The following is a 25,894-nucleotide window of genomic DNA, read 5'->3' as shown; positions in this document are numbered from 1 at the left end:
GGTATATTTCATTATTTTTGAAAAATTCTCAGCCATTAACTCTTTAAATATTTTTTCTACCCTATTCCTTATCTCTTCTTCTAATTATAGTATGTGTTAGACTGCTTGCTATTTTCTTTCAGCTCTTAGGTGCTCTGGGTTTTCTCACTCTTTTTGTCTCCTCATATTTTAGTTTTTATAATTTCTCTTGATCTACAATTACTGAGTCTTTCTTTGGTTTTGTTGAGTCTACTGTTAAGCCTCTTGAAATAATTCTTCATCTTTAATATTGTGTGTTTCTTTTCTAGCATCTCTATTTAACTGTTCACAGTTTTCATTTCTCTGCAGAATTCCACATGTGTTCATGGATATTATTTACCTTTTCCACTAGTTAATCATAGTTATTTTAAAGCCTGTCAGGTATTTCTAACATGTAGGTCACAATGAGTCTCATTCTTATTCTTTTTAATATAATTTTTTTTTTTTACATTTAATTATTTTTTGAGAGACAGAGAGAGACAGAGCACAAGTTGGGGAGGGACAGAGAGAGAAGGAGACACAGAATCCGAAGTAGGCTCCAGGCTCCGAGCTCTGAGCTGTCAGCACAGAGCCCCACGTGGGGCTCAAACTCACAAATCGTGAGATCGTGACTTGAGCCAAAGTTGGATGCTTAACCAACTGAGCCACCCAGGCGCCCCACAATGAGTCTCATTCTGAGGATTGGTTTATCGTTTAATAGTGGATTATTTCTTTCCTCTCTTTTTTAATACATCTCTTAATTTTTTATTGAGTGCTGGGCATTATGTATAGAAAAACAGCAGAGACTGAAATGAGCAGTATTTAATCCCCTGGAAAAAGCACACTTCCTTTTTTATTTCAGGCAGTCAGTATAGGGTGGAGGTCCAGCCAATCTAGTCAGAAGTTGGCTGGGTTCACATTTTACTGTTGCTAACTTTACTTCAGTGCAGGAGTCTTCAAACTCTCTTAGTAGTGGGCTCTTCTTACCTTGTGCTTAGAGGAGGGGTGCTTACTGTTCTTGCTTTCTCTTCAGCCTTTATTCATCTGTGCATACCTAAAGGTGATATGTGTGTACCACATGTGGTATGCATGTGCCACAAAGGGATTCCCTGCATATTCCTATTCCTCTTCCAACAGTAGACTATGGTTGACAAGCACAAGGCAGAACCTCTATCACTATTACTACTAGTGCCCAGAGTAAAACCCATTTCTAAACATTTGGATGCTAAGTGGGAAAAAAAAATTCAAGGACAGTCAATTAAGTAATGAGGAAATAATAATTTTCCATAGGTTGTGCCCATATCACAGTTTACTACATGTACACTATTGATTAACTAAAATTGTATATTAATTATACATTATTGTTAGTGATCTGAAAACCATAATTTCTGTGAGCTGTATAAAATCTGAATATATAGTAAAGGCTTACTTAAATCTTAAATGTCAAATCCTTTTTTTCTGTTTTTTAGTATGAAGCTTGAATATTATACATTGTTTATGTGGAGGAGTATAAATAGTTTCCTAGGAATGCTATTACGAAGTACCACAAACTGGGTGGCTTAAGAGAACAAAAATTTATTGTTTTATAGTTGCGGAGGCTAGAAGTCCAAAATCAGAGTGTCAGCAGGGTTGTGTTCCCTCTGAAATCTGTAGGTGAAAAGGACTTTTTTGCCCCTCCTGATTTCTGGTGTCCTCCAGAGTTCCTTGGCTTGTGGGAGTAAACTCCAGTCTCTTCCTGTCTTTACATGGTTGTCTTCTCCCTTTGTGCTTTTATAATTTTACATTGGCATTCTCCTCTCTGCATCTGTCTCCTTTCAAGAGGATACCAGACATATTGCATTAAGGATCCACCCTACTCTAGTATGACCTCATCTTCTCTACTCACATCTGCAGTGACCATGATTCCAAATAAAGTCAGATTCTGAGGTACTGGGTGTTAGGACTTGAACATATATCTTGGGAGAACATAGTTTGACCCCATATAAGCAGGCATAAAGTCTGTATCTCAAAAGCATACTTCTATATCAATAGCATTATCTCAAGCAAGTAAAGATATCAAACTACTGAATTTGAAAGACAAGCTAAGAATACATTCATGAGTAGATCTGTGTCATGGATTTATTGTAACTTTTTAGGAAGGATTTTGATAGCTGATTCCTTTTCAATTCAAGTAAATTTGCAAATAGCAACTGACATTTTAAAAATAACATTTAATGAAAATATTTATAAACTGTCCCATTTGCTGTTTATTTGGAGCACTGTTTACATAGAACTCTGGTGACATTAGGCAATTCAATCCTTTCCTTAACTCAGTAATGGGATAGTTTGGGGATTTTCAGTAATATTGTTCACTTAGCTTTCTAAAACATCTGAATTGCCTCACACATGTGGCTGGCATTCCCTGAGAAGTAATGGGCTCTTTGAAGTTTAAAATCTAGTCTCTAGCTACAGTTTGGGCTCGACTAAACAGACTCAGTAGTATTTGTGTCCCTACATTTAAGAGTCTAATTTATGTTGCCTGTTGTTTTGAATCCCTGCGCAGAATATATTTACATGTGTTCAGGTCCTATCATAATAAAATATTTGTTCTTAGAGGTTAAAAAGTAGCTTAGCAATGGAGTTTGAAGAAAAGCAGTGATGGACTTCATTAAAATAAATTTTATCGTGGCACCTTTGTAATGATTGCTTTTTGCAAACTAACACTAGTAAGGACTTGAGTTATAATTGTTTGACTTCAAGCATCTACTCTGAATCACGTCTGTGTTCACTAAGAAAGAGCACTTGAAAAATTATTATTTTTAGACAGTATAATTTTTCAGAACTCAGCAGGAAAAAAACCAGGTCTCAGCTTTCCAGCTTAGCTTGTAAAAAGAATGTTTGATTTATTTACCATACATCTTTTATAGTTTCTAGTAATAGTTACTTGGGGAAAACAAAAATAAGTACCTGATAGAATGATTAATGATTGGAAAGTTAAAAGAACAAGATTTGAAGGTTTTTAATGCGTTAAAAACCAAAACTAAACACAGCATATACTAAGTACTTCCTGTGTGCACGACACAGGCAGAGTAGAAATAGAGGTTGAAATAGAAATGAATAAGAGTGTCAGAGCTAAATAGAAGCTCAGAGTCTTCTGTTCCTTCATCCCCTCTTCCAGAGCAGGAAACACATCAACAGAGGTTAAGAGGCTTTCTTATGGTCAAATTTAACAAAGTTTATAATCTGGAAACCTTATTATGGCTACTTTATAAGTCATTATTACATCAGCGATAATACAGTTTTTCTAATATTAAAAACTGATATCTTGCCGAATTAAACTTCTTAAGTTAACATTTCAACTTGTAGGTAGCAAAGAAATTCTGACTCCCTCTCCCAACAATCAGGACTAGTCCTATGTTTTCATTATGAAATGTTCTTTGCATTCAGCTCCTCAGAGACCCTAGCTTATGACACGCGTACAACTTTGTTTACTTGAAGAGTGAAAGTTTTACCTCCTATTATAATTTACTTTCTTAAATTACAATAGGAGAGTCTAAAAGTGTTGGGGAAAGGATGCACATACTCCTACAGCTAATAGTGGAGAGGGTGAAAAAGTGAGGAAAGATGGTGTTAGATGTTTTCTAACATCTGTTGTGCTGCTCCTGTTGTGGAGCAGCAGGTGTGGTTTCTGTTAAGAATGCAGGCGTTGAGAAAGGGAGGGGCTTTAGAAAGTTGTGACTGGGTGGGTCATTGTGGGTGATGTGACAGGGACATGTGAGGAAATATTGCAGCACAGTTTGAGATCTTGTCCATGCTTATGAGGCTTACAATTTTTTTTTTTTAATTTTTTTCTTCAACGTTTATTTATTTTTGGGACAGAGAGAGACAGAGCATGAATGGGGGAGGGGCAGAGAGAGAGGGAGACACAGAATCGGAAACAGGCTCCAGGCTCCGAGCCATCAGCCCAGAGCCTGACGCGGGGCTCGAACTCACGGACCGTGAGATCGTGACCTGGCTGAAGTCGGACGCTTAACCGACTGCGCCACCCAGGCGCCCCTGAGGCTTACAATTTTTGAAGTTTAAGAAAAGATTATATAACTTGTCCATTCTTTGCAGTGTTTCTAAATATTGTTATTAAAAGCACATTCTCTAGGAGTGTTAGAAATTTTTCACTCTCAAAATGGATCTCATTGAATGGATTAGTGGCTATGAGTTTTGACATGGCTGTGAAAATTGTGTTATTGTACTTTGCCTCTTTAATCTTTAACCAATTATATGTGAAATAGAGTTTGTCTATCAGCTGCTCTCTGTTTAGTGTGCATTTTGGATGGCTGTTGTAGTGTATAAATTAGTCTTAATATTTGTTAAGTTCATGGATAGTCTAAAAAGATTTTTGGCAGGAAAGATACCAAGAACTTTTCAAAAGTGTATCTCCAAACATAGATTCTCAATTGATAGTAGACAGTGCTATTGTCTTAATGAAATGAATGGCAGAAGTATTTCAGTGTGCCTTTTTTGTGTGTTAAATGAGGAAACACTGAATTAGAATTCAGATTTCCCAAGTTGTAGTTCAGAATACTGATGTTTAATCATAATTTCTTTAAGCAAAGTCCAAGTAGAAAAAAGGGAAAAAGAAAAACGGTTTGTAATTTATCTTTTTAATTCACTTATCAGAGTATTATCTCCGAAGTACATTTACAATATAAGTCATTTGTATTTATCAGCTCAGTGCCTTAGCTTCTGTTTTTGCCATCAGTAACCTTAAAAAGCCTTTATAGCTTTATGCTCTATGCCATTTTAAGCTACACCAAACACTCTAGCACTTACAGCAGTGCGTGTGCAGCCTGTGAACAGCCAGCATCATTAATTAACACTTGCAGAGTATTATGTGCAGGATGCTTTTATAGAAAACAGAAAAAGGGAGACAGTGCCCAAATCCATGGCACTTTAGAATGTTAAAGGTAAAGTTTTTATTTGCTAAGAGTTCTTTGAAAGGATAAGAGATAATTTATTTAACAGTATCTCTATACACATATACTTTCTCATGTTCCTCAGTATGAATTTCTAACAAAATTTAGATGAAACCTTATCAGTATGATCAGCCACTGTTTGTTTCTCTCGTGTCATCTTCTGAGCTGTACATGATAGTTGTCACCACAATAACCATTCCTGATGTCACAAAGAATGATGACTTCTGTAGGAAGTAAGTTTGAGCAGATGAATGCCTAAGGAAGCAAGATCCTATTGTTATACAAATAATTAGAGGGTGGGAGGAAACTAATTTTAATTATGTATGTAAGCATAATTTTTAAAATAGATTTTAAATTTGTATTTCATACTGAGAATTTCTGAAAAGAAATATGAAAAAGGTGATGTTTAAATCACAAAAGTGGAAGGAGCATGGAAATCATAGACTTTTAAATTGTAAAAATAAATTAATACTGTAAAAAATGTATTTCAGATAATATTTGCTATTGCAGAGTCTAGTTTTTTTGTTTTTTGTTTTTTTTTTATATCCAGCAACATGCCACCTCCCCAATTTTTTTCTCTTTAGTCTTTTCAGAGAGTTGAGTCTTTTCTTTTGGAAATCTGGTGATGATAGAAATGATAACTATGTATTTGCTGATGTTATTATAAGGCTTTTCTATAAAGCATGAATATAAAAAAGTTCCAGAATTATGCCTATCTCATCATATTTTACATGAAAGGCACTATCTACTAGCTACTTGGCTGCCTTTCCATTTTTTCTTTCAAGTTGTAACATCTATGTATCTCTGCATTTATCTGTTTCCCTCGTTTCCTCCCTAACTTGAACTGTTGTGGGGTTTTATTTTTTCATGTACATGCTGTATACACTTCATACTAAATTGTCTTATTGAATGTACAGAAAAGTGGACTGTCAACAAAGACCTGCTTTTGTATATTCTGGAATAGGTTCAGCCTTACCTATCAGATTGCCTAATCTTTAAAAGTCAAGCAACCCCACAACCCCAAATCAAACAATACCCAAGTAGTAGTAGAGTGATGAAGCCACAGGAATTCACACGCTGCTGGGAGGAGTGAACACTGGCCTTGGAAATTATGTTTCCATTATGTTGTCATTATGGAGAACCTAGAAGGTGTGCAAATTGTGTGAACCAACAGTACCATCTGTGAATTATTAATGATAGCCCAAACCTAGGAACAACCCAAGTAACAGTCATCAAAAGAAGAGGCAAATAATTGCAAATAACAAAACATGAGTTTCACAAACCTAATGTTGAGTGTTAGAAGACAGGCACAAAAGGATAAATGAGGGGCGCCTGGGGTGGCTCAGTCTGTTAAGCATCCAACTTCGTCTCAGGTCATGATCTCGCGGTTCATGAGTTCAAGCCCTGCATCAGGCTCCGTGCTGATAGCTCGGGCCTGCAGCTTGCTTCGGATTCTGTCTCCCTCTCTCTCTATTCCTTCCCCATTCACGCTCTGTCTCTTTCTCTCTCAAAAATAAATAAACATTAAAAAAAAAATACAACATGATTCCATTCAAATAAAGTTCAAAAAACAACCAGAGCTAAACTATTCTATAACCATATTGTGCTGCTTAAAACAAAAGCAATTATATTATTTTCATTTTCATTCTCTTTCTTTCTGACACATATACCCATACACCACACATACACACATTCACTCATTCACATTCATCCTCAAGGTGAATGATAATTACCAAAATGTAGGCATAGGCCCCACTTATTCAGTAAATACCAAGTGTCTACTACGTACTGAGTATTGTTGTCCACAGGGAGAGAAATATACAAGTCAATCTGAAATTAGAATACACTCTAGCACATCACAATGATTGTATTCAGTGGTTGTGTTTAGGTTCTTTCCTCAGCCTTAGGGTATAACTTGTACCTGATGATGGAATACCAACTTGGTAACTTTTTTTGGTAACATTTTTTTTTTCTCATTTGTGAAACATAATAACCATGACATATAAGTTTTATTGCTTCCTGCTTTTGGCTACTGAAAAGTAATGGAAGTGCAGTATCTCTTTAGATTCATAGCTCTCCTCTTACCTAGTGTGAAGAAAGATCATACTTGTGCTGGAAGTATGTGCTTCCAGGAAATGTGCTTGTCCTGTGACAAGTCATAATTAAAGAATGTACCAGGGCCCCTAAAGAGTTGGTGGGCTGCACTTTCATCAGTGGTTGGATACCTTGTAACTATCGGAAATTAAGATAAATTCTATTTCTAGAAGTAACATGGCAGGATGCGTCACAAGTTAGAAGATACTATGAGAAGAGTTAAAAGTCAGCCTACATTCTGGGGATATGAAAGTTTAGGATAAGGTACCTTTGTAAATTGTTTTTAAGTGAACAATAATAACTCATTTTAATACTGTAACATAAAGCTATAGAGCTACCTTTATTGTAGGAGAATAATTTATATGGATTTGTGCAATGAGAGATGATCTAATATGTATTTAAATGATTTGTAAGATATCTTTAAAGACATACTCTTTCACTGGCTTTGGTGAAGTAATAGAATTCAGCATTTTACATTCCTCAGATTCATCCCTGGCTAACTTACCAAAATAGGAGGTGGTGAGGGGGAGGGAGGGAGAGAGGGAGGAATGAAGGAAGGAAGGAAAGAAGGAAGGAACTGTATAAATGTTGCTGTAGTGATGGTTAATATTTTTTTTAGCTTAGATTTATATTAGTATATCTGCTTTGCTTTTTTCCTCAAATTTAGTATAATGTAATTTTTACTATAGAGATTGAGTTTACATTCTGTAACCAACTCCTGATAATACATGACTGAAGATCTTTGTTGTAAATAATCCAAACCGGGCAGGAAGGGAGGAAGGAAACTGAAGAAGGAAGCAAAGGACAGGAGGAAAAACACTGTGTCTCTGAAACACAAATAGGTAGTTTGCTTTCTAATTGTAGTTACGTTCTTATTTACTGCACTATTAAATTTGATGAACAAATTTGTTGAATAAATTTGTATTAAAGTTTGTTACATTATTGAATATTTTGAATATTGAATAGCTAACTTTTGAAAGCCAGCTTAGCTTTTAAAATTCATAGCAAATAGGCTCTACAAAGATTCTTAGTTTCCTAGAACATGAAATTAAGGCTTACTTTAGCAATTCTCTAAGATTTCTAAGTCCTAAGCATATGTGATTTATATTTTGAAAGCACGTACTCACTCAGCAGTTTGAATCAAAAACTATTAAAGCTTTGCATTTTAGGCATGGACTATACTGTATATTCATAATATTGAAGGTCTAACCATTTAGATTTGTAATCATACTGTTCAGTTTTCTCGGACATCATCCCCATACAAATTGCCCAGCAATTGAGATAATTTACATTTATGTTATTGGATAGTAAAACCTTGGATATTAGATTTCTAAATGAGATATTACCATTGTTCTCGGCTGGTTTATGACTAGTTACCCTGATAACTAAGAATTTCCTGTGGTCTTATTAGCTGATTAGCATAGTTTCCTGTTCTGCACGTATATAACAATATAGTAAAGCTAAGTGGACATGGCACAAAACTAAGTGAACAAAATTTTTTTTTTCATTTGAGTTATGGATTTCCTGAAAATTTTTCAAAATTATGAAACTAGAATTTATGAGGCCCTGCTTTGTAAGGTGTGTGTATGTGTGTGTGTGTGTGTTTATCATAAAAAATGATATATATTGTTTCATTGTCTAATATGATTCAGCAGCGATTATAAAGATATGACCTTAGTTTCAGTTCTCTTATTAGAAAAAAAAAATCTTTCACTTACTAACTTCATAACTGTAACTCCTTTGTGAGCCATTTCTTTTACTGATCCTTTATATTAGGCTTCTGTAGCTGTACTCTCCCGTACGGTGGCCACCAGCCAGATTTGGCTATTAAACAATTGTGAAATGTGGCTTGTCTAAATTAACATGTAACTGTAAGTGTAAAGTGTACTCAGATTTCAGAGATTTGTTGCATAAAAATGTAAAACATTTCACTAATAATTTGTATATTGATAGCATGTTGAGATGCTGTTTTATTGGATTCTATTGAAATAGATTATTCCAATTGATTTTTTACATATTTCTTTTCACATTTTTAATGTGGATCCTGCTAAATTTAAATATATATTAATGTGGATCATACTTAGGCTCTCATATTTCTATTGGACAGCACTATTCTAGAGTCTTTCGCTGTTTATATGTGGAAGTCAGATTTAGAAATGCAGATACTATTTCTTTCATCTCTTTCCATTCCTGCGTTCAGGGGTCAGAAAGTATTCGAAAGCTCTTTATATGTTCCAACAGTTAAATGACATCTATTCTATGTAATATATATGTATACATAAGAGAAGGTATGTTTAACCATCATTTTGACCACTGGTTGTAATGATGAAGTGTATTGGTGTGTTCTAGAATGGAGGGAATAAGATGAAACACAAAGTAGCAAGAATTGAGAATGGGAACATGCTTATAGACTATAGAAATGCCATTACAGAGACCCCAGTACTAATATTTAAGAATTATATTTTGTGATCTCGAATTATTCTGTAGGTCAGAAGGTTTTCTTTGATAATAACTAACTTTGAAACACACTGATAGGAAGATATATTTAGTAGTTTCCAAGCTGAGGAAAAAAAAATGTCTACAAAATATTAGTTCCTGTTTTTTCCTCTAATTCAGAATTATCAGTTGTGAAAGAGGAGGTGAAAATTTTCACATGTGATAGTCATACATTCCTAGGACACAGAGAAGTTCTTTAAGCTCCTATATGATGCCAGTGAGAATAATCTTTTTTCTCTGAAAAAGTGATTGTCTCTTTTCCCCATCCCACCCCCATTTCCATGTTTACTTGTTTTATTTTGTTTTGTTTTTCCAAAAAGACATATTTAATGCCCTGCTTAGTTTATTTTCTACTTACTCACTAAATAAGGATTAACAACACTGTTATGTTTTATATTTGAAATTGTAAGGTACGTTTCTTTTTTCTTTTATTTTTAATTTAACTCTTTGTTTTACAGATGAGGGCAGAAGTGCAGTTGACCAAGCAGGTGGTGCACAGATTGTAATTGACCATTTAAGGTCACTGTGCAGTATAACAGATCCCGCCAATGAGAAGCTCTTGACTGTCTTTTGTGGCATGCTGATGAACTATAGCAATGAGAATGGTAAACAAAATTGAAAACTTGCTTTATCTCTGGGGGAAAATTAAAAATCAGACTACAGTACAAACCAAAAATATTTAGAAAAATGATGAACAAAGAATTCATAAGTGGCATATAAAATTAATAACTAGCCAACATTAGATCACAGTGTTTCAAAAATACAGAATGGTCTAATTTATTAAATGGGATGAGTTTTTGAAGAGTTACCCATGTTAATTAATACCAAGAGCAAAACAACATAAATGGTTTAAGATTTCTCACTGTGCACATTTTAAAAATAACAATATTAAAATAGCTTCACATTTATTACTTTGTATTAATGCCAGGAGTAGCTTTAAAACACAAATACTGTCTATATAAGTAAAATTACTTTATCTAGATACTAGATTTACTTGTAAGAATAGAAAAAAAAATTTTTAATTGTTTTTTTATGTGTATTTATTTTTGAGAGAGAGAGCACACGAGTGGGGAGGGAGAGAGAGAGAGGGAGACAGAATCCTAGGCAGGCTCTGTGCCATTAGCACACGGCCCAACGTGGGGCTTGAACTCATGAAGTGTGAGATCGTGATGTGTGCCAAAATCAGATGCTTAACCAACTGGCTAGACTTAGAAAAATAAAAAAATCTGGACTTAGAAAAATAAAATTCAGGGCGATTGCAGTATCTGATTTTAGAAATTTAATAAATATTTGTCTATAGAAGTTTCTTTTCTCTGTAAAAACATTCTTAGAACCTAGCAACAAGTGACATGTCAAAATTTTCAGATAATCTATATAGTTTTTAATTAAATGAACCTAAAATCAGTGATATGAAAGCTTCACTATACTTTTGAATGTCACAAAAAATGATTCATCTTCTATGAGTTACAGCATGGATCAAACACTCAAATTCTGATCATTTTCTAGACCGTAATATATACATAAGGTCTTTTTATGGTTTGTTTTATAATGGCATCTTAAGCTGTAGTCTTTGGCAGAGACAGATTTTATTTGCATATTGAACACATTATTCTTTACTTTCATGTGTTCTAGAAACATGTGGACCTTCAGGCATATTTTTCAGTTTTCAGTTTTATTAGTTACAAGTCCAAAAGAAATACTCTTAATAATTAAAAAAAAAAAAAAGATAAACATTGATGACAAATGGCTTCTGACATTTGGCCTTGGTGTTGGTGACAACCACAAATGGTGGAGACTGTAACCCTTGTCCCATTGTGTGGAGAGAGTCACTACTCTCCTCTTGCTGGTGGTTTCTGTATAGCAATTTGGCCAAATACTGCCAAATCTTTTCATTTGGAGATGGGGTGGACTGAAAATCTGTCTTTTCATGTGATATCTGAGTTTTAAATGTTGGGTTATATATGCTTTTTTTTTTTTAATATTTATTTATTTTTGAGACAGAGAGAGACAGAGCATGAACGGGGGAGGGTCAGAGAGAGAGGGAGACACAGAATCTGAAACAGGCTCCAGGCTCTGAGCTGTCAGCACAGAGCCCGACGCGGGGCTCGAACTGATGGACCACAAGATCATGACCTGAGGTGAAGTCGGCCGCTTAACCGACTGAGCCACCCAGGCGCCCCTATATATGCTTTTTTAGCACTGTACAAACTAAACTTAGAATGTGTCCTCAGGTCACATCCTAAGCAGGGGATACCGGTTTTAAACCTTTGAATTAAATTTTCCAACAACAACAATAATAAAATAGTTTTTGTTTGTCAAACGGCTGACCTATTAAACTCAAGCTAGTAACAAATGGTAGTGTTTATAGGGTCAACTACCACTTTTTTTTTTTTTTAACCCTGTGGTGGAATCATTTTTGAAAATAAAATGAACAGGGGAAACAAATGATAGAGTCTAGGTAATCTACAAATTGAGGAGCTAGTTCCTAAATAATTGAAATTTGACCATAATAGATATGTATCTGAATTGCATTAAGAACTCATTGGCCAGTTGTTCATGTTCCTTTCTCTTCAACTTCATTTGGGACATCTTGGACACCCATCTTCACTGGGTGAAGGTCCCACCTTGAGAAAGTGGGACAAGTGCTAAATAGGAGAATTGTTTAGAAAGGTAAATGAAAGAAACTAGTCATGAAGCTATTATAGCTGCTTTGGATATAAAGGAATTAGTCTTGTTATGAATTTGAACTCATTGTTTGTCCTTTGAGGAAGCTGTTGTTCAAAATCTATACAGAAACATGTCAAATGACTAAATGGTCTTTACAAATATCACTAATTCTAATCCAAAGGAGACTGCAATTTCCTTTGAGTCTCTACAGTAGGATATTACAGCATGTAGACATATGTACTGAGAAGGAAATGTTTAACAACATGCAGAGTCCACAGATGAGATACATAATATATTTGTTTTGTAAGGATAGGCTTTTTTTCTGGTGTGCAGGTATTCCCCAAAAGTAGATACTTTGGAAAACTTGATTAACTTTTCTCAGAAAATTATTGAAGCAGAAGTGTTTTTGTTCCATTATTCTAAAAGCTGCAACTTGAATGCAGCCTCAAAACTTACTAGATAAAATAGAAGTACAGTTATCTTTAGTATTTTAAACAAACAGATGCCAAATGTAGAACTATCTTCTTTCCTTTGCTTGTATTTACATTTGTCTCTCATGGGATCATAGTTTGTGAAGTGATTCTTTTTCTCCATAATACTCTTTAACTTATATTCCTTTTCATTTTGCGTAATTATTGCGTCTTTGTTCTGTTGATTACTTTTTCTTCAAAATGCCTGTTTAAAGACTTTCCTACTTAAATATTAGGTCTTTTTGGCTAACTTCAGGTCTTTTGATATTGTGTACCCCTAGATGAGTCACTGAGAAAAAATAGAGCTTTTTGAAATTCAGGAGACAGTTTTTATTAGCCCTCGAAAATGAGTTCTTTTTATGAGTATTTACTATTGAATTTCAGTACATAAGCCTCTTCTAGTTTTTGAGTAGAATAGTTGACTGATAATACCCCCTTGTTACTCTACCAGAAAAGTTAACTGTGTGTTTAGACCCAGTAACTTAAGCCTTATTCATAGTTAGGGAGTTGTTACTTTAGCTTCACAGATAAAAATTTTTAAATACAAAGATAAGAAAGTACTGAAAATGGTCACAAAGACCTACCAATATAGTTTCTTTGATGAGAATATTTTCAAATTGTTTATTAGGCCTAAAAGTGAATTGACACAAGACCATACCTAAGATAATCTTGATTCCTGTCCATCTGGTAGACAACTGTGAGCACATCCAATTTTTAAATACATTAAATGGGAATAAAAAAAATTTCCTAACCACATGCCAGACAGATATAGTGTGAAAATACCTATGTGGAAAAGGCATTCTGGTATCCTTTGATAAAGCTGTATAAAATTCAAGGTTCATGAAATTTTAAATTTTTTGAACCAGCTCAAGACTATATACACTTTTAAACTATGAGCTGGATATATTCTTTTGTTTCCCCATTGGTGAAGCAATTAAAATTTTTATACCCAGACTGGTAAGTTTGGAGTATCTGAATAGAAAAAGTTATAATTGCTTAGCCAGAAAAGTTGTATCCATAATATTATATAAATCAAATCATGTTTACATAAAATAAGACAAAATTTTTGTTTAGGAAAAATCATTTACAATTTATCCTTTTGGGAAAAATCATACCTGTTTTTCACATGGCAGAAAACACTCTTCAATTCTGTTGCCCTCCAAAATAGTCTGAGTGTTTGACAGTTGTGGTTATAGTAAAGCATGTTGACAATTTGATAATCAATTTGAGGAAATGTGCTGAGCTTCCTATATTTTCTTCATCTAGTTATTATTCTATAAATAAGAAACCTAAGCCTATTATTATAGATATTTTTGTATCTCATTAGTTTCTTGGATATCTTTTTTTTTTTCTAGCATTGTTTACCCAATACCAAAACATTGCAGTGAAGACTAAAAATTTTGTTCAGATCTATTTTCAAATATGACACCATTTTAGCATATAGTATACAGTTGGAAAATATTGACTTTTCTGGAAATTTAGTATTGTCTAAAATTTTTTTATTAACAAAATCAATACTTGGAAGATAAATGGGTTTTTGGAATGTATTGTCTTTATTCTATCAGAAGATGATAAGCTCTTGTCTACTGTATTAGTTGATATTCTCTGTTCACATACATGGCAGCAGCAGAAAGTGGCATTGAAAACATCCTGATAATAATGCCAAATCTGTCATCAAAAATTTACTCTAGGTGATCCACAAATTTAATAAATCTGAAAGTTGATTGCAATTTGAATACAAACAAACCAGTAATCTAAAGCAAAGCACCGGTATAATTTAATACTTTGTTGATGAATCTTTTCGTGGTTACCATTTTTATTATCTTACAGGTACTATATAATAACCATGATTAATCAGTAAATATCTCTTAGAAAACTCTGTAATTGAGAAAGTAATTTTTTTTCTTAATATACCTATGCTAGAGACATAAAATACAGTGAAAACTCTGTTATAATTCTTAGGAAAATTATTGGTGGTAAGCAATAAAACAAGGACTGAAGTGACTTGTTTCACATAATCTGTGCCATAAGAGAGAAGAGTAAAGGAAATAAACTTGCCAGCAAGAAAGGAAAAATTAGTTTCTTTCTAAAATGATTAACATAATATACACAATTTATGACTGGCTTCTTCAATTGACCTATATTATATATGTGTATGTGTGTGTATATACACACACATACACATATATAATCAATTAAGGAATATGATGTATATTGGATATATAGGATATCAGTTTGAGGATATGATATGTATGCATATATATCGTATATATGTGACATATATGTGAATATATATATATGATTTTTACAAATAGAGTTGATTTTTCTCTAAAATCTTAATAACTCCCTGTTACCGAAAGAGTAATTTCTCTTTTTTGTGGTTTCTAAAATCTCTCTGGGATACTCTTAAGATAATTCTCACATTGATTTACAGCACAGACTCACGATAACTGAACAATGATTGAAGGGAGGCGGTGCAGTTTAGGAAATGCAACTCAAATGCAAGGGTATGTTGTTGGAGCTAACAATTGAATTTAAGTATTCAGCCTAGTGCATAAATTCAGTTGTTTAAAATAGGCCTGTAAAGCATTTTCTCTCCTCTAAGTAAAGATTACTTTATACATAATTAATTTTAGCTGCTACCTTCATTTCAACCATTAGCAACAATTTCACAATTTTAATCATTTTCCTAGTGAAATCAGTCCAGTAACTTGCCTTACTTGATTTTTCTTCACATTTAAAATAAGAAGAAAAGAAATTAGTAAGGAATAATCCTGATTTAAAACTAAAAAGCACTTTGGTGTGAGCGACTTATTTATATTTACATTTTGGTATTACTTCATTATAGGTAAAAAAGAATACTACTTCCTAGATGTTACATGTTTAGAAAATGATTTGCTTTGCATGAGTGAGGAACTATTTCTGCGATTTATTTACCATGGGTACAAGCTAATTAATGATTACATATATTTTCTAAATACTAACAAATTTTTCCCTAACTTTAAGGTAAAAAAAAATCAAAATGTAAAATTTTATCTTTGCAATTTATTGTCTTTTATTCCCTTAATTATATTGATTTTTCAGTATACCATTTTCAGTGTATTTTGTGTTCATTTTTTTTTTTCTCTGTTTATAAAGACCTGGAAGATGTGCTTTTAAGCTCACATTCTTTAAAGTCCTGTTTGTCAAATTAAAGTATTCTACTAATGTTAAACAAATTGTGTTAAAGACTTTTATTATGCACCTAAAAAGGTTTTAGGCTTTAAAAACTTTTGTAGAAGATTTCTGAATTTCCACTGTTTGTCCAACAGAGCATTCAGATTTACTCACCCGGTTTGCACTCATGAAGTTCTGCTACGAATGTCATTTTAAACAAATTATTTCACTGAAGGGCAGAGCAGTTAGTTTTTCTTTTGCCTCCTGTTAATTTGTGTATTAACTTGGACCTATTACACTAGCTTAGCTTTTCATCATACTCCTTCTGAAAAATTACTAAAATGCTATTACTTAAGATAGGGTAAGAACTTGGTTTTTAGTAGAAGTGTACCAAATGCACATTTGGTTTAATTCCACATGGTCAAGTAGTGGCATTATTTAGCTTTGATCATTATAGAATGAACTTCTAAATGTAAGAATCTGAAATTTTATAAGAAAAAAAATGAAATGATTCTTACTTTTTTTTGTTAATGATTTAAATTTTGGCATTATGGTACAGAAATAATACTTTCTTAGTATTTTCAGCTTCTAGATTTTTCCTATATCATAATAGTACATTTAGAATTGTGATACTAAATAGATAACACAGTTTTAACTGAGGGCAGTAGAGTAACAAAATATGTTTGTGATTCCTCATTCTCTAGCATGTTTTTCTTTATTTACTTCATGTCTGGATTGAAGATGATTAATTGTAGATATTATTGAATATCATTTTCAAGATTTTCCTCATAGTAAAAGTTTGAGGTGACAGAGGTGGCTTTCTGATTTTAATTCATCCTCACAAGATATAAAGAATTTCCAATTTGGGCTTTCTGAAAGATTCATGGCCTGAATGAAATTAAGCAACTAAAAATTAAAAGCAGTTCCTAATATTTATTATTGTAAATTCTAAAGAGAATATTCTAATCTCTATTATTCTGCCTTAATTTAATTTGTATATTTGTATATTTGTCACCATCATTAGTTATTGCCACATTTTAAATAGCGCAATGTAAATATACGTTTACATTTCAGCTGACTGACAGAATTTCAGCATATGAAGCACAGAGGGAGATTTTCTCCACACGTGAAATGCTTCCCAAATTTAAAAATGAGTATTTAGAGTAACAGTAAAACTGAAAGACCAGGCCTTGTTTTTATTCTTGACGTTACTATACCAGTTGAAATATGATGGTGTCAAGCACATGATTATTGGCCACATACAGGTTTGTAGGTGCCAGAAGTGACATTGGAGTAAGTTTTCAGGTGTTTGGCCTTCTAAGAGCTAAGGCTAAAGCCAGGGATAAATGATGGAATTTGGCCACATAGCCATCTTTAATGTGGGGCTACTTACAATGTCTGCCTAGAGAGAAACTCAAGGCAGAGAGGTATCATATGTAAATTCTTTTGTTATAAAAAGTAGTAATCCTGCTTTCTAACTACCAGTAAAATCCAGTCAACATCAAACTGCCTATATTTTTTTTAACTGAAACATTTTTAAGTAAATACTGTTTGAAAGATGGATATTGGCCAGAAATCAGAAATCTTTTGTTATGTAGATATATCTTGTTAACACAGTTTGTGAACTTCAGTAAAATTTTAAAGTGTGAAAACTTAGTATAATGCTCCAGGGTAACTAGCAATATTTGTTTGGGTTTTTTTTTAAGCTAGTAAATCCTTTTGTAAAACAAAAGACTTTTTGTTTTTAAAGATACATGTTCATAAGATATACATGTTGTGATGTACATTAACCTGGCATTTAGTTTGATTTGCTATACAAAAATGTAGGCTTAAATTTTCACCTACTAGGGATATGGCCTTTCTCTCAGCAATGAGAACAGAGACAGGATATTTTTCTTCCACTAAGAGCTGCTTAAGCAGCAGCTGGTAGTAGTCCTCTTAAAACAAAACAAACAAAACAACAAAAAATTTTAACCTTTGAGAGACATAGTTTTCTTCAGTCACAGTAGACATACTTTGTAGAATTTCCTTTTTAGCAGTATCCATTATAACAAGAGTGAGCCTAGGAGAAAAAAATTAGTCTACTATACAAGATTGAGACATATTCATTCTAGATGTCACTGGATTGAGAAGAGTAAATGGGTAGGTGTCTTAAGAATAATAAACCATTTTTCCTTTTTGTGATTCTGCTTTGGGGATTTTGCTGTTGCTGTTGTTTTACATTATACTCACTCGTAATTTTGTCATTATCTCTAAAACTTTTACCAAAAAAAGGGAAATTTTACTCTTGTAGAGACTCTTGATTTTCAGAACCCAGAAAATTTTGAATTCTTTTCTTGTTTTTATTAACTGTTAAAAAGCAAGAATTGTGTAAAGGTATTGCTTTAAACCTCCATGATTCTCAGTACTAATGAATCTTGATTGTCTCTTTTTTTTTTCATTGAAATTACTGTTTGTCCTTGAAATGCATAACCTAGGGCTTAAATTATAGGGATAATCCAGGTGTAGAACACATAATGCATGTTTTTGTTTAAAAAGAGCTTTTAAAATTGAAGTTAATTTTAAACACATGTATTTTTATTTTTTTATATGCTCAACACTAGGTTTAGAATAAAAGTTCTCCACTTTCCTGACCAGTCAGCAAAAAAATACTAAGTAATAAGTAACTGAAAAGGAAGTCTACTTATTCCTGCACATGTGTATGTGTAAAGTTTTTAACCATGAATCATCCTCTTGGTAGCTGTAAAGTCAGTTTCCTTTTCACTATTATATTCACTACAACTTGTTTAAACTTACCATTTCTATTCACTGTTTTACATGATTTTTAATTTTTGTAGCCTTTTTTGGAAGTATATATATGCCAATAGTTAGGTGCACTTTCTTCAGTCTTTATTCTTAAATGGCTTTTATCCAATTTGTATTACAACTCTTCATCAAGATTTATATTTGCTTGTTTTTGTTGTTTCAGCTGTATATAATTCACTTGATTGTAGATGGGGTTTTTATGCAAGCCTGTAAATAGGAATATTGTACTCTTTATACTATGAATAGTATACATACTATTTATACATACTAATGTAGAGACTATGTATTTTGAGTTGTGTATATTTTATTTGACACAGTTTCATCATTAAATCCTGTTTACCAATAAGTTTAATCTTGTAACATTGTCTATAAGGGCCTTTTTCTTGTAAATAAGGTAAACATGTGTTACAGTCTTCTTAAGAAACTAATTCTTTATAGTAATTGATCAACGTAACTTCAGTTGAGTTACTGGGATTCTTTTCTGGACCTATAATCTATCTATACCAATGTTTTAAACATTAAACTTAAAACTCAGGGGGAAAAAGGTTCTTCAACTTAAGATCTTCTCTCCAGATCTCCATTCTTTGGAGTTTCCATGAGTGTGACCTGAAGAACTTGGAACCATTGAAATTCAAATGTAGGTAGGTAAGTGTTCACACCAGCGCATGCGTTGATTGCCTTATATCTCTTTGTATATGCATCTGTATTGCACCCCCTCAGTGCCTTTCTTCCTCTTCCTCCCCATAGATCATGTAGGGCCTGTGTCATCTTGATATTTTGTAATTCTGTATTTTGGTCAGTATTTGTCTGTGATGTGTGTCAGGAGCAGTTTTTAAAAGTCTTCAGACGTTTATGACATCGTGCTGTCTAAAGACTGTCTTTCACACATAAGTGTTTGCTATGTACGAGCCTGGGTTGCATTTTGTGAATTGTGTTTGTTGAGCTCTGATAAACATTCCCCTGGAGTTGCTGGTATTCATTGAAGGATACAAAACTTCTCAGTCTTGGACTGTTTCACTTTTTCAATTCTAGAGAATGTGAACCATTTCTGGTTCTAAGAATTTTTTCCAGTTAGTCTTTGATTTAAAAGTCATACTCCTGATAACCATTCATAATAACATGAGCGTGTCACCTACTATCCTTTGAAGACCATTCATAAGCTTTCTTTGGGCAATAAGAAAAAGTGATTAAACTTCATCATTTGCTTCCAGCAATAAGAATTAATACCAATTTATTCCACACAATTTATTCTACTTAACCCCCACCCCACCCTCCAAAAAACTGTTGCTAGCTAACATACTAAGTTGTAACTGAAATAGGCAAATAGACCCAATCATGGAATAGTCCCCTAAGCTTAAGTAGAATTTCTACCCAAATAAGCAAAATAGTATGTTCAGGTGCTTAATGTAATTTTGGTTAAAATATCTGAACACCAAAATCTAGTACTCCTACCATGCTTTTAATTTTTATTTCTTCTCCTGTTATCTCATCTGCCAAGCACATCATTGAATTTCAGAATCTCTATTCCATGTTTTGTTTTATTTTCAATCTTCTCTAAAAGGTAGGTAATCCTTTGGCAGTGGTTCTTAAACTTTTGGTCTCTGAACTCTTTTAGACACTTAACAATTACTGAAGACCCTATAGAACTTTTGTTTATAAATATGGACTATTAAAAAAATGAGCTACATCTATCAATATCTACCATATTAGAAATTAAAATGGAAACAATTTTAAAAATTATTTAATATTGCATATTAAAATAATAGCTCATGTTACCGCATCTTTTTATGCAAAATAACTTCAATTTTAAAAATATTGCTGGGGCACCTGACTGGCTCAGTCAGTAGAGCATATGACTCTTGATCTGAGGGTCATGAGTTCAAGCCCCACCTTAGGCATGCAACCTACTTAAAAATTAAATGCAAAATTAAATATATTGCTGAGAAGAATAGCATTTATTTTACTGTGAATGTGTGCTGCAGAAGAATATGATGACTACCAACACAATTTGGTGCCACCGACTGGGTCATAATAAAGCCCAGCGGTTTTACCCACCATTGTTTTTATACCATTGGGTAAATATCAATACAGTGAAAAAGGCACATAAAATCTTGGTATTTTTATGAAAGTAGTTTTGATTCTGTGATCCTCTGAAAGGGTTTTAGGGACTCCATTTTGAGAACCGTGTTCTAGGATGCCTGCTTATCTTGAAATGAAAATTTGTATCAATCTGTTTGAGTAAAGTTTTTTTTCCTCATTTGGGCCTTCATTATCCAGGGAGAATGACTTGCCTGCAGTTGGTATAAACAGACGTTAGAGTTATTTGAGTATAATTTTTGTTTTAGTTAGCCTCATAGAAGTGGATATAAAAGAAAACACCCAAGTGATCAAAAATGGGTATGTCCATTGGATGACTATATAATTTTTCTCTTTACTTGTGTGTGGTATGTGTGTTGTATGTGAGTATACAATTAATTTGGCTCCTGGGTAGCTTTGAAACACATTTTCCCAAAACAAAGTGATTTTCATGATTTGTGGCGATTTACACCAAATGCCATTGGGCTATACTTTTTCTCCTGATCTACTATAATTTCAAATATTATTGCTTCAATTTGTATGCCAAAGATTTTATGAAACTATGCAACATTTCTTAACTTTTTGCCCCTCATTTCCCTGGAACCAAAATTCATACCTTAAGAGCAGTCCAAGAAAGTGGTAGAGATGCCAAGTTAGGAGAATATGAAGAACATCATCTTCTAAGTGGCATTCTCCTATTGAGTTATCTCCTTCATAGCATTTGTTATTCCTCTGATGTCCCTGGACTGTTGGATTTGTATAGTTTGTACCAACAGTACTGAGGGGGTGTGTGATGCTTACATATATGCAGACATACAGTGGAGTTTGACTCACACTCAATGCATGCGCTAGTGCTCACGCTTACATACCTGAAATTTAATGATTCAACAGCTCTGCAGTATTTGAAGAGGTAGTCAAAATGAGTAAATAAATAAATGAAAGTTAAAAATACTGCTAAAGAACAAAGATCTGCAAAGGTGATCCAATAATAAGGAACTTACTGGTAAGTAATCAAAATAATTTCTAACTTGGAAGGCTTATTGGTGCATGATCATTACAAATACTGTGGCCACAATACAAGTTTTCTGCCAGTATAATACTTAATACTATACCTTATAAGTAATTTAATAATACCTTATACCTTATAAGATAATTTAATAGTGCGAATCATTCATCAGTTGCTGAGTTGTATAAGAAGAAAATATTTAGCATCAAAAGCATAAAAACATCATTTAGTTGAATATATTCTTTTATTTCTGTCTCCTTTTATAACAGATTTCATAACTCCATTGCAAAATTTGAAATTGTTTCAGATTTTTTGAACTCTAAATGTAAACTTCCCTTTTTCTCAGGGCTGTTTTCTTGTTTTGGTGATAGGCCCCTTTCTAAGATAGATGGGCCCCCAACAACTGAACCAGCTACTATGCATACACTCATCAGTTTTCAGGGTGATAAGCCTCTGTTGGCTGTCTCTTCATACTTTACGCTGAAAATAGGAAAAATTAACCACCGAGACTGCCAGGCATACAATCAACTGGAATGTGAGGCAGCTCAAGGGCCTTCATGTTCTTATCTGACAATCACCCAACTGCCTCCTTATCTATTGGCTAAGAACTATAAAGAGTGATGAAGGGTTATTAGGCAAACTGTCAAGGGATGCATGCTAAAAGGAAAATGTGTTTGTAATAAACAGGATTTTTATCTTTAGATTCCCAATAGGGAACTTAGAAGAATTTGGAGAAAATTATTATCTTAAAAATGGCATATAATTTTTAAAAATTTTGAAAGCATTCTTGTATCTTTGGGTGAAACAGTTATTAATAGTAAGTGTTTTGCATAAGCGTGTGTTGATGTTTTTCTTAGCTTATTCTGAGAGGCAGTACTTTTGATTTTCATTTGGTTTATTTACCTTCAGCTTTGGTACAGGTATTCTATCATAATTGTTCATGAAGACCATTGTGGAAATCCAAGGCATATTAAATACTTTAAAACCAATTAGTTTCTTAGAAAATGAAGGCAAACAATGATGACAAAGCTTATTGATCTCATTCTCTTCACCTCTCAAGCCAAATTTTCCTTTCTTTACTAAGATGCTTGTCACTATTATTAAAGAAAACGTTGAAAAGAAAAATATTTTAAGTAATACATTTTTTCCTTGTTAAAACTACTTTCCTTCCTAGCAGTCATCGAAGAACGCTCTGGTGCAAATGATCAAAATAATTTTTGTGTATTATATATACTTTTCATTATTATGAAGCAACTATTTTTAAAAGATTCTAAGATTCTGTCTTCTCTTGGTCTTTATTAAATTGGTTTCTCTATGCTTTTCATATAGTCTGATTTCCTATAATACAAATATTACTTTGACTAACATTTTCACTTAACAACCAGCAGTAATGTTTAATTATTTATGCACTTTTAAAGCCTGCTCTACAAAAGTATAAGACCCTGTTTTAAAAAAATGATTTGACACATTATTTCATTTCTAAATTTCCTTTAATCATTGAAAAGATTCAAAACTCAACTCTTGTGAACTAATGTTTTAAAATGTTTCAGATAATTATATGGATGAACTTAATCTTGTTTTACTGTACTTGAAATAGTATTGAGTTTGCAATAGGGAGAATAAGGTGTTTTCTTCTTACTAATGTCCATTTGATACATAAACACTTCTGTTTGTTTGTTTGTTTCTTACAGATTCCCTTCAAGCTCAGCTTATCAATATGGGTGTTATACCTACCTTAGTGAAATTACTGGGCATCCATTGCCAAAATGCAGCTCTTACAGAAATGTGTCTTGTTGCATTTGGCAACTTAGCAGAACTTGGTAAGTCCTAGCCATGAACCACAAATGTAATTCACTTATCAGTGTACTTACAATAAATTTTCCTTTAGATGTTAACAACCTGAAGATCCACGTAAATTGTATTATTTTTTGGCAGCATTTGGCTTGCTTCAATGTTTAAAAAAGTAGATCCAATTATATTTTGATTGAATTGTTTGTAATTGGAGCTGCTTTGCTTCCCTCATTGTTTTATTTATCAAAATTTAAAATTTACACTTGTATATTATTCATTAGAATCGAATATTTAAAATGATTTCCACTTGACTTTAGTATTCTTATATGAGAGACAGTCTTGAAATCAAGTATTGTATTTCCAGGACAAAAATAAAGTTGGTAATTTATTACATTTTATGTAAACTATTTGCTCATCAGGTAAAAAGGAATCTAGCAGACTAAGGCTTTCCCCCCTCTTTTTACAAAATCCCTCAAAATGAGAGAGGACTTTTTCATAAAAATATGTTTATAACAGCATTAGAAAATATTCTGAGAAATCCTTGAAAATCAGAAGGCAGATGGAAACAGACCAGCCCAGTCATAACAGAGAAGGGGACTGATGACTCCAGCACCCCTATCTCTTTTCTCTGTTTTATTTTTCTCTGTATCATTAATGATACTCTTCTTTCTGGCCTCCCTTCCCATGATTCTTGATATAAAGTTACAATTCCTGGTCTGAATCTACCCCCACAACCATATTCATAATAAATTTCATATTCTGGGAACAATGAAGCCAAATGATGTTTTGTCATAACTAAATATAACAGCTAAAGCAAATTCTATTAATCATACCCATTTTATACATAAATAAACAGAAGAACCAGGACTCTAACCTTGGATTTTCTAACTGAAAGCTCACGTTCTTATATACTGCATATTAAAGTCTTGATCTCAGTACTTTACTTTTGCATTGACTTCCAAGTTAAAGGAACAGAGATTATTTATCAGAGCTAAATTTTAAAAGTCTTTTTTTTTTTTCTTAAAAACAGCAACATGTTTAGATTTAATTTCTTTTCATGAGACAGCTAGATTTTTTTTTAGCATTGATGACACACAGTGTTAAAAGTCATTCTTATTCAGTGGGTCATCTCCTGGTATTTATGAATGTTCTTGTCTTCTATTTTCTTCTGCTTTTCTTCTTTTTCATGCTGTCTCATTATTTCTATCATTCACGTAAGACCAAGAATGAAAGAACATTTATTCATTGTTTTATAAGATATTAAAATGGGTTGTCAGTTTGTGTTTGGTATACTGTATAGAAATAAAACAGAAGTCATGTTATAATCCCTGATAATGTCATAATCTTTGTAACAGAAGCATAAGCATCATTTATTGTGTGTTGCCTGGGTTAAGGTATCAGGATTTATTTGGGAGATTGCATAGACCACCTCAATTCAGCCTCCTCTCCCTGGCCTTTATTAAAAGATGGATATACACTCAATTAGTTCAGTCCGATTTCATAGTCTATTTCCAGTTGTTACTGCCTTTACCCCATTTGGAGGACAAAAGGATAAAAGAGAAATATTCCTTTATATACTAAGACCTCTAGAGTTTATATCATGTCTGTTATGTTCATGTACTATCTAGGTTATATGTCAATACTGAAGTAGAACCTTATGCCCCAGAATACTTTTCTTCTTTTCAGTGTGTGCTTTATTCCCCATGAGTTAAAAAATCGACATAGTATTATTTTTATTGGCATAGGGTAAATATCAAGTTCCTATCATATTTGTATTACAGACTTCTGAATATGGCATATCACTATATGCTAGAGTTACTTTTGTCAAAATTTTTAAATAAAAATGTTAAACAGCAGAAATTTTTGTGGTTTTTGCTCACAAAACATATAGCTTAAAGACAAAATATAAAATAATTCAATAAGTACAATCTATTATGGAATTGGGGACAAAAAAAGGAAAATGCAGCTCTGCCTTTTTGTTCTCGTTGAACCCTAGTTTATGTACACACAATTTTTTTATATTCACAATTATAGCATGAATACAATTTTAAAGTTTGCATTCTTATCTAATATTATAGATTAAGTATGGGATTTTTTTCCCTTTTTATTTGGTTCCAAAATCTTCTATAAAGAAAATTTTCTGCTTAAAACACTAGGATTTTGAGGGTAGAGATGTTAGGATAAAAACTTGAGTTTAATTTCAATTCCTTCTGGAAACTAAAACTTCAGTAAAGGGATACTTTTTAAAAGGCTTAAATTTTCAAGGAAAGGGGGGAAAAAAGGGAGGGGAGGGGATAACAAAAACATTTTAGGACCTGGGAAGAAATACCAGCAATAACTTGTGTTTTTAGCAATACTTTGATATCTTAATCCTGAATTGGAAAGCC

The 25,894-nt window shown here is 33.0% G+C and overlaps 1 protein-coding gene across 6 annotated transcripts in view; it reads left to right on the top strand.

The window, feature by feature from the left end:
- RAP1GDS1 (Rap1 GTPase-GDP dissociation stimulator 1) overlaps positions 1–25,894 on the top strand; it is a 175,973-nt gene that overhangs the window by 103,511 nt on the left and 46,568 nt on the right. For 4 of the 6 annotated variants that reach the window (XM_043571980.1, XM_043571972.1, XM_043572003.1 and 1 more), the window contains 2 exons: positions 9,995–10,141; positions 23,408–23,536. In XM_043571980.1, coding sequence (XP_043427915.1) covers positions 9,995–10,141; positions 23,408–23,536 — 276 coding nt within the window. The remainder of the gene's footprint in view (positions 1–9,994; positions 10,142–23,407; positions 23,537–25,894) is intronic. The other 2 variants (XM_043571988.1, XM_043571996.1) reach the window with 1 other exon arrangement.

Source organism: Prionailurus bengalensis, chromosome B1 (genome assembly GCF_016509475.1).
Source record: "Prionailurus bengalensis isolate Pbe53 chromosome B1, Fcat_Pben_1.1_paternal_pri, whole genome shotgun sequence".
Classification (NCBI taxonomy): domain Eukaryota; kingdom Metazoa; phylum Chordata; class Mammalia; order Carnivora; family Felidae; genus Prionailurus; species Prionailurus bengalensis.
This window is presented reverse-complemented; position numbering and strand designations above follow the sequence as displayed.